Source organism: Nicotiana attenuata, unplaced genomic scaffold (assembly GCF_001879085.1).
Source record: "Nicotiana attenuata strain UT unplaced genomic scaffold, NIATTr2, whole genome shotgun sequence".
NCBI classification, from domain to species: domain Eukaryota; kingdom Viridiplantae; phylum Streptophyta; class Magnoliopsida; order Solanales; family Solanaceae; genus Nicotiana; species Nicotiana attenuata.
In genome coordinates, this window is record NW_017675018.1 from 1 (window position 1) to 9,505 (window position 9,505).

Here is a 9,505-nt window from a genome sequence, read left to right on the forward strand (position 1 = left end):
ATCTTAGTTTCTCTGATATTATCTGGGTCCCCTAAATTGATTGCTTCCGTATCACTCAGGTTAGGCTTGGGTTTCTCTTCAAAATGGCTTAATTCTTTACTAATCTCTTCAAAGGCCTCATCATCATCATATTCTGATTCATCATCACACTCTATTTCTTGAATTATTATTTCAGAATTAGATTGGCTTTTACGACTGGGCCGAAGATTCCTCATGCATGTCATGTCATTGAAACCAGCATAAAAAGAACTGTACAAGGAAGAAAAGAAAAACAAACATAAAACTATCAGGAAGGATGAAAAGGGGAAATTGCATTTCATTGAAATCAAAAGATAACAAGGTTTATACATCCAAAAAGACGGAACATAGAATCTGAATTACAACCCTGGAATAATCCAGATAAACTGAAAGAAAATCAAAGCAAACTACCAAAACCCCTTCCGGGTAGGGAGAGGAGTAGCTTCCCAATTGTTAATCTTTGCACTAGGCCCAACAAATTGCACATCCGCCTTGCTCAAACCATCTCCAACTTCCACCATGTTCACATCGTCGAACAACTTCTCGAACCTTTCGATCAACTCTTCATCAAGACCAACCACAGAACTGGGAACATTTGTTACTGGGCGCTCCTTGGCGCCAGGCTTGACAAACGATCTGGAGAGACGTGGGACAGTCTTTGGGAGGACCCATGCCCTCTGTTTTAACTGTCTGGCTCTTTTTACGTCTGCGGCTGTGGGCTTAAATCCAAGACCAAATGTACCCAAGTTTTTAGGAAGAGACACCGGCTGTATGATACCCTGAAGAGATGCACCCAAACCCTTACCAGGTACAAAACCATTTTTCAACATTTCAAAAGCCACCATGACTGATGCGGCGGTTACCTTCGGAATTGAAACGCATTTCCCTTCTGGAATTTTCTTGACTGACACTGTGTCAAAAACCTGGTAGACCCAAGGTCCCTTGTCATCTTCAACCTCAATGAACGGAACAATGGCATCACTGGGAGCACACAGATTATCCTCGTCGTGCACAACGATTTCCTGTCTATCCCATTCAAACTTGACCATCTGGTGCAGAGTAGACGGGACTGCTTTGGCAGCATGAATCCAGGGTCGACCCAACAGCAGATTGTGGGAAACAGCTACATCCAGCACCTGGAACTCCATGGTAAATTCAACTGGAACTATTGTCAGCTCAAGCACTATATCACCGACTGAATCTTTCCCTCCACCGTCAAATCCCCGCATGCAGATATTGTTCTTGTGAATTCTTTCATCATCCACCTTCAACTTGTTTAGAGTAGAGAGAGGGCAAATGTTCGCACTGGAACCATTGTCGACCAATACCCGAGTAACCACGGAATCATCGCATTTCACCGTAAGATAGAGGGCTCTATTGTGCTCAATACCCTCCACGGGCAACTCATCATCAGAAAAAGTGACTCTGTTTACCTCAAATATCTTGTTGGCTATCTTTTCCAAATGGTTTACTGAGATTTTGTCGGGAACGTGAGCCTCATTCAGGATTTTCATCAAGGCCCGTCGATGCTCGTCCGAATGGATTAACAATGACAACTGTGAAATTTGAGCAGGCATCTTCCTCAATTGCTCCACAATGGAATAGTCTTGAACCTTTATCTTTCTCAAAAACTCTTCTGCCTCTTCTTCGGTCACAGCTTTCTTCACTAGCACTAGGTTATCATTGGAGGTTTTAGCTTTTCTTAACTCTTCGGGGTCAAAGCATCTCCCCGGCCGAGTTAATCCATGGGTCTCACAGACTTCTTCTTTAACTTTTTTTCCCTTGCAAGTCACTGTCACCCGTTCATAATTCCACAGGATAGCCTTGTTGTTGACTATCGGTAATTGGATTACAGGCTTGATAATGATAGGATCTGTGCGGGCACCCTCCACGATCACGACAGGCATGTTTGCCACTCCCGGCACAACCATTTTTGCCCTTTCTTGTTTCGCTACAACATCACTTGAGGACCCTTTCTTGACTATCGCAGATGGTTCACTGTTTGTCCCGCTCAACCTGATCACTGATTTCTCACTCGTTTACATTTCAATCGGCCTGACCTTACTGGACCGAATCATCATGACGGTCTGTGAAGGCTTCTTAGGCTCCCCTCCTTTATGAACTATCTCAATCATATTTGTCTCCTGATGGGTCGGCAACAGGTTCTGGTTGATATTTGGCGCTTCGGAGCTTGGACTTCAATCCGATTTGCATCAATGAGCTCCTGGATAGCATTCTTCAAATGCCAGCATTTTTCTGTGTCATGCCCCGGAGCACCAGAAGAAAATTCACAGCTTACAGAATAATCAAGATTTTTCGGAGAGGATTTGGCAATTTTGACTCGATCGGCCTCAGCATGTCCAATTGTCTTAGCCTGTGGAACAAACTAGTATAGGATTCTCCCAATGGAGTGAAGGTTTTCTTCCTCTGCAACCTCTCGTTCTTAAATGCTTGATTGGGCTGGAAATCTGGTCTAGGAGGGTTTTGGTAGGCTCGTGGGGGCGGGTAGGTGTTTTGCGGGGCTGGCGCACGCCATTGTGCGTGGGCAGGGGTTAGTTGTATGTTTGGGCGTGGTGGACAGAAAAATGGGGGTCTGGTGGTGGGTAGTAGTGTTGGGGTGGATTATACGGGGTATGGGGGTAGGTTTGGTGGTGGGGTCGAGGCTGATTATAGTGGTGAGGTGAGCCCCTGGGTCCGAACCAAGCTCCTGAATCAATCGTTGCCACGTCCTCTTTCTTCTTCTTTCCAATTACTCCCCCAGTTCCACTTTGAATGGCTTGGGTGGTTGCCTTAATAGCCGAATAGCTCATGATTTTGTTTGACTTAAGTCCTTCTTCTACCATACCGGCCATCTTCACCACTTCATTAAAGGACTTGCCTATAGCTGATACCAGATAACCGTAATAAGTAGGTTCTAAGGCCTGTAGAAAATAATCCACCATTTCACTCTCTTTCATTGGAGGGTCAACCCTTGTTGCCTGTTCTCTCCATCGAAAACCATACTCCCTGAAGCATTCATTGTGCTTTTTCTCAATCTTTGTCAAAGACAAACGATCTGGAATAATCTCGAGATTGTACTGGAAGTGACAAGCGAAGGCTTGGGCTAGATCATCCCATGTATACCATCTTCTGTGATCCTGCCGAGTGTACCACTCCAGCGCCGAACCACTCAGACTCTGACTGAAATACGCCATTAGCAACTCGTCCTTCCCGCCAGCTCCCCTCATTTTGCTACAAAAACCTCTCAAGTGTGCCATCGGGTCTCCGTGCCCATCATACAAATCAAACTTGGGCATCTTAAACCCTGCCGGCAATTGAACATCTGGAAATAAACATAGATCTTTATAAGCCACACTTACCTGACCTCCCAACCCCTACATGTTTCTGAATGACTGTTCCAGGCTTTTAACTTTCCTGAACATCTCCTCATGTTCGGGATTCTTAGATGGTTTCTCAGTTTCCACAGGGAGATCAAAACGAGGAGTGAAGGAATAGGTATCTGGAGCTTTGAAAGTGGGCTCCGGGGGGTAATATTGGTTATCGTGGGCTTGGAATAAGGGCCCGCTGGAGGATCTGTGGAGTGTAGCGGGTGGGGGTGCCACGAAGACAGGAGTGGCTGGTGGAGGAGGGTATGGAACTTGTTTGGGTGGTGGAGCTGGTGGTGTTTGGGAGGTGGTGCTCTGGTAGTGGTGGTAAATGGGAAAGCCCCGGCACGAATCGGTAGCAGGAGGTTCTTGAGACTGAGCCAATGGCGGGACGAAGGCAGGGTTGGCGGGGTAAAGTGGTGGTGGGTGCTTTTTTACCCATGCTTGATACATCACGGACATCTGTTGTCTCAACTTATACATCTCTTCTTTCAAATTAACATCCGACTCTTCCACCTCTCTCGAAGGATTGATAACACTCGCATCAAGTTCCTGGTTGGCCATGACCGACTTGTTTTTGGACCGGGTGTTGTATGGGTGAGTTGCCTGAATGCCGCACAAACTAACCACCTGCCTGTTACTTGATGACAACAACAAGCTTGTTAGCAATCATGGTTTAACAGACAGGAAACCGCACATTTGGGGAACGTAATGCACCTAAGCAGTTAACCGTTTCTATCATGCATTTGATCGGTTGCTTGCTTCATCCCGCCTTTCCCCTAATTTCCATTTGCAACTTCTCTTTTTCTCTTTTTTTTTTCTTTCTTTTACCTTCTTTTTCTCTCTCTTTTTTTCTTTTCAATCCTGCCTTTCTTTGCTTGATTTCTCGTTGTTCTTTATTCTCTCATTTCTCTCTTTTGTCTTGCCATTGCTTCCTTCTCACAGCTTCTTATTTTTCTCTCTCTTTTTCTTTTCTTTTTTATCTCTTGTTTTTCCTCTTTTCTTCTTCTCTTTTTTTTTCAATTTTCTTTTATGATCGAATCCTATGGAGATTGTCTACGTATCATGACCCTGCATGAATTAGACCAAGCGTAGTTCTGGGGGATAAGTGCAAAATAAATAATAAAACATTTTGGGATTTTCAAGTCTTTCATAAAACGAAAATGTTTTGATTACAACGACTCAATCTATCGAATTTTAACCATAAAAACTAACAGACTTGAAAAGAGAAACTAACAGACTCCGACAGAAAGATGAAAACACAGACTCAAAACAGACTCTAACAGAAAGATGAAAATACAGACTCGAAAACAGACTAACAGACTCCAATGAAAATCATGAATACATCAATGCCTCAACTGCTCCTGGGGTCCGCGGGACATCATTCGGTCTCGCCACGAGCTTATGCGCCAAATCCCCTTGGAGATGATAGAGATCTTCCATTATCTTGCGGACAAAGGTGATCACAGTGGCGAAGAACATGGATCTGGTCATGTCCTCACACTTACTGCATTTCATTGTGATGTAGTCGGCGATCCTTCTGACCCTTTCTCTTATGACACCCTTCTCTTGCAACAAACGCCCAATCTGCTGGGCCCTAGCTTCCAAAGTTTGGTCAGCTACATGATTCTGTTCTTGAATTTGTTGCAAATCTCTTTCTAACTATGCCATTGCTGCATAATAGTGTTCTCTTTATGCTTTAAAGTCTTTTGCCTGCATAATAATTTTGTTCTCAAGGACGGTGACCCTTTTCTTCAACCCCACAACCTCATTGTCATATTTCTCTTTTAATTGTTTAACCAAGCGCACTCGTTCCTCCGCAATCTTAGCCAATTTTGTTCGAGCCCTTGCTAGTTCACCCTCGGCCTTATTCAAATCAAAACCATACTCACTCACCTTCTGCCTAAGGTTATCTATAAGCTTTCCATCTTTTGCACTTCTGGTGGGGTTTTCGGCTGCTATTTTCATTTCCCGAATCTGGGCTCGAAGGGCCTCATTTTCTTTGGCTAACTTTTCCTTTTCACCCTCATCCGCGCCGGCTTGCAACCCATTCTCAAATTGAAGATCCTTGACTTGCTTTTCCAAGTTGCTTATGGTAGCCCTATACTCATTTTCTTTGGCCTACAAATCCCATTGCACCTGTGCTCCATCGGTGAATTGTTGGACATGGGGCCTCTTTGCGGGCCGTTCGGGATCTTGATGGACTCGGGATCTTTTACCGTACCAAGCAGTGTAGCTAGGCTCCAACTCGCCTCTGGATAGATCTCGTACCTGAGTCTTGGGCTCTAAGAACCTGCACTGATGCCAAATCCGTCGCACCCTTTCTTCTGGAAAAGCAGCTTTTGGTTCCAACTCAATGACCTGCCGACTCAAATCCTCATCATGTGGGATGGTCTGGTATCTGCCTAACTGATGTAGAACTCTATGCGGGGCATAAGGCTGGATTCTCCAAAGGCCCATCAGTAGAAGAAACACACCTTGGCCGACATATAAATGACTTCACCGAGCGAGAGCCACCCGAATGTCCATTCAATCTTGTTTGCAGTCAAGGAGCTCAAGTGCACATACCATGCTTCCGTGCCGTCCGGGGAACTCGCAACCCTCCACCCGTTGTTCATGTTTTTCGATGCATTCAAGACCGGTCGTGCCACCGTTCATATACCCTGGGCGGTGGCAGAGGTGCTCTTCCATCCAAAGTTGTAAAAGCATATTGCACCCTTCAAAAAACCTTCCCCCTTCTCGGCAGAGAGTCAAAGCTCGGTAAATTTCTGCCAAGATCAGCGGCACAATGGTCCCATTTGCCTTTTTCATCATAAAGTCAGCTATCCCCACGGGCCCCAACTCTATGTTCCCATCTTTTCTGGGGCAAATCACAACACCCAGGAATGCCACTAGAAAAGCTAACCCTCTCCGAGCTTCCCACTTATCTTTGTTTCCTGAGCGAGTAAGATCGGTATCTGGCGTCTCGAAGCCACGGGGATTCCCGTAACGTCGGTACAGAAAGTAGAAGGGACAAAATCCTTTGGCCAAATTTCCATCTTGAATTTCCCGACAGATGCTTAACAGGTCCAAAAATTTGTGGGGAGTCACTGTTCTAGGTGCCACCGGGTATTGATTTCTAAGCTTCCCATTAAAACCAGCGTAGCCTGCTATCTCTTCAAGCGTAGCTCAAAATCAGCAAAGTGGAATACATAATGTGCTGGGTCCCACAAGGGTATCAGGGCCTCAATTACATCCTTCCTCGGCTTAATCTTCAAGAGCCCGACAAGTCCACCCAACACTTTTATCACAATTTTTCTGCTGACCTCTCCCAAATCATGCCACCACATATGTAGTTCCAAGGGGATCTCGCGGACTGTAAAAGGTTCATTTTCGATTGTGCTCATCCTGCACATTTATTTAAGGTGATTGATTAAAAGACTGTGATTTATTTTGATTCCAGAGAAAAACACTCATTTTCCCCAAAATTTAAAACAAAACATTCTTTTGAATACAGCCCATTAGCACTCCAAGATAAAAAACAATTTTGGGATTGTTTTTGTTAATCAACCAAAATTTGGAAAAATGACCCTAAGTGGCTATTCTTGCGGAAACGGCCTTCCGGCACCTTTTGGGGCATTTTTGGCTATTTGGACAAGAATCGCGCCACCTAATTACTCATGATAAAGCAACGACACTTCATGCACATTTTTTGGTTTTTCTTTTTTTTTGCAAAAGCAGTTGGACCCGATGTGGGTTGCCTACGTATCCCACATCCGGTGAGAATCAAACTTGCGTAGTTCGGCCAGATTTGACGAAAATAAAAACCAACTATTTTTTTTTTAGAAAAATAGATAATTTTTTTTTCAGAATTTCGGCAGAGTTTCAGTATATTTTTGGGAGACTGATTTTTTCAAAAACAAGTAATTATCTCTCTTAGCCCTCACATTGACTTTTCTTTTCCAACTCTCCTCTAATTATTCATAAGCCGGTCAACATGCAAATCCGAAGCAAATAAATGCACAAGGAGCAAGTAGGATGCATCAGGATGGTCTTTTAATTTTGGGTACACCTGTCCTAGACAGACCCAACCCCTGTGTTGAGTCTCTAAAGTCAAATGCACATGATGCAAAAAAACGTGCCTACTAGGGATCCGGTATGTGGCTTTGTTATACTAGGTTTAAAACCTGGTTTTATTGTTCTAGACCTGGCTTACCCGAGCGGACAACTCGAGCCGGGAGGGGGGGCAGTGTACCGGGAATACAGAAGCTTCGCCGACTTTGCAACTTGTCCAAACCTCGTTCTAAATTTGGGAATTGAGTCTAACAGAAGAGAAGCTACATGAAGTGCACCCTTCTCAAATGATTTAGAAGACTTAGAGAGAGGAAGGATTCATAACAATTTATATACAGTTCACCAATATCAAAGCGGTAAAAAGTAATATTTAGCACATTAGGCTCGATCATGTAAATAAAATCAGATAATCATTAAAGACAAATATAACAATTCATCTAATCTCGAATTCTTGAACCCTGAACTAGAAGTTCTGGGTTCTTTTCCCTCCTCCTTTTTCATTACCCCCGGAAGGGGTAAGGGAGTTTTTTCCAACTTAAAGTGACAATCGAAACGGGATTATTTATTTATTAAAATCAGAGTCGCCACTTGGGATAATTTATGGTGTCCCAAGTCACCGGTTCAAATCCCGAATCGAGGAAAGATTGACTCTGTTTTACAGTCTGCGAACACAGAAATCCGGGTAAGGAATTCTGTTAACCCGGGAGAAGGTGTTAGGCATTCCCGGGTACCGTGGTTCTAGCACGGTTGCTCAACTGTCATTATTGGCCTATTTATCTGATTTTAAAACACTTTTAAACCTATGTGCATTTTAACTTTGAACCGTTTTTAATTATTTTTATGGAAGATTTCAACGTCATCTAAAACACATCTTTGGACCGCGCCACATGAAATTCACTCGCAGTCCGAGACACATTTTATTTAACGTCGTTAAGATTTGGATTTGGGTCACATGAAATGCACACCCGATTTTAGGAAGGTAATTTTAAATTACGCGCCTAAAGCAACTACGCATTTTCAACTTTGCGAGGGCCATAGAAAATTCGCTAAATGGCACGCCTCGAATTCTAAGGATTAAGAATATTAATTAAATGAGGGCCATGCATTTTGAGATTTTATTTGGCACGGTACACCTCAATTCCAATTTTCAAAGGAAATTCAAACTAAATTTCGGAAGGCGATAAGCTATTTGTGTTATCTAATATGGCTCACCTCCACTATTTGAATAAGTTTAATTATCCGAACATTAATGGAATTGGGATTCTATTACTGCCTAAACTAACTAAAAAACGACATTGCCTTTAGTAGGAAAGGCTGATTATTTAAAGATACTATTTGGGCTTGGCGTGAGGCCCAATAGCCTACAAGACGCAAGGCTGCCCCAAACTGCCAATTCATAGCAAAATCACGCTGGGCCCAAATGAGAGTCCAAACAGGAGGATGAACCAGCTCCTCCTTGAGACCCGAGATCGAGTCGTCACATGGCACAAAGCATAAGGCATTCGAATTTGAAGTTGCAAGTCACATTGTTGCATGAAAAATCAAAGCAAATACTGATCCTCTTTTCACAAATACCATGGCATATTTAACGTCAATTGATCTCTATGCGGAAAATACAATCAAACGATGATCCCTTTTTTTTGTTATCTAACAGTCATTATCACTCTTAACCTACAGCATGCATAACCTCAAAGTGATAGAACATGAAGGACATCTGCTATTCTATACTCCTACAGGAAGTTATATTTCAACCTAAAAATTGGGCAAGGCTGAAATCAGAAATCTAAACCAAATGAACCACTGATTTCAACTGAACTAGCACAGATGTGGCACCTATAACTTGACTAAAAATATTTCAATTCTAACTCATGCAAACCAAAAGAGCTAAACTCATAATTTACTCCACTAGTACAAATCAAACTCAAAGGTAAAAACAAAGATGAGCACACAGGGCGAAATTCCAACACTGACTACAGAATCTGATAAAAAACGTAACACTTAACAAACTAACATGTTCCAAACTTCAATTAGATCCTATTCATTGATAGATATGCTAATCAAAATCTTTC

The 9,505-nt window shown here is 43.1% G+C and overlaps 1 protein-coding gene across 1 annotated transcript; it reads right to left on the reverse strand.

The window, feature by feature from the left end:
• Positions 1 to 2,149: 2,149 nt before the first annotated feature.
• LOC109219564 lies at positions 2,150 to 3,947 on the reverse strand. Its single transcript, XM_019384026.1, has 3 exons — positions 3,725 to 3,947; positions 2,742 to 3,322; positions 2,150 to 2,392 (listed from the first exon to the last, which is right to left on the reverse strand). The coding sequence occupies exons 1-3, from the start codon at positions 3,945 to 3,947 to the stop codon at positions 2,150 to 2,152; spliced, it is 1,047 nt and encodes a 348-aa protein (XP_019239571.1).
• Between the last annotated feature and the right edge of the window lie 5,558 nt (positions 3,948 to 9,505).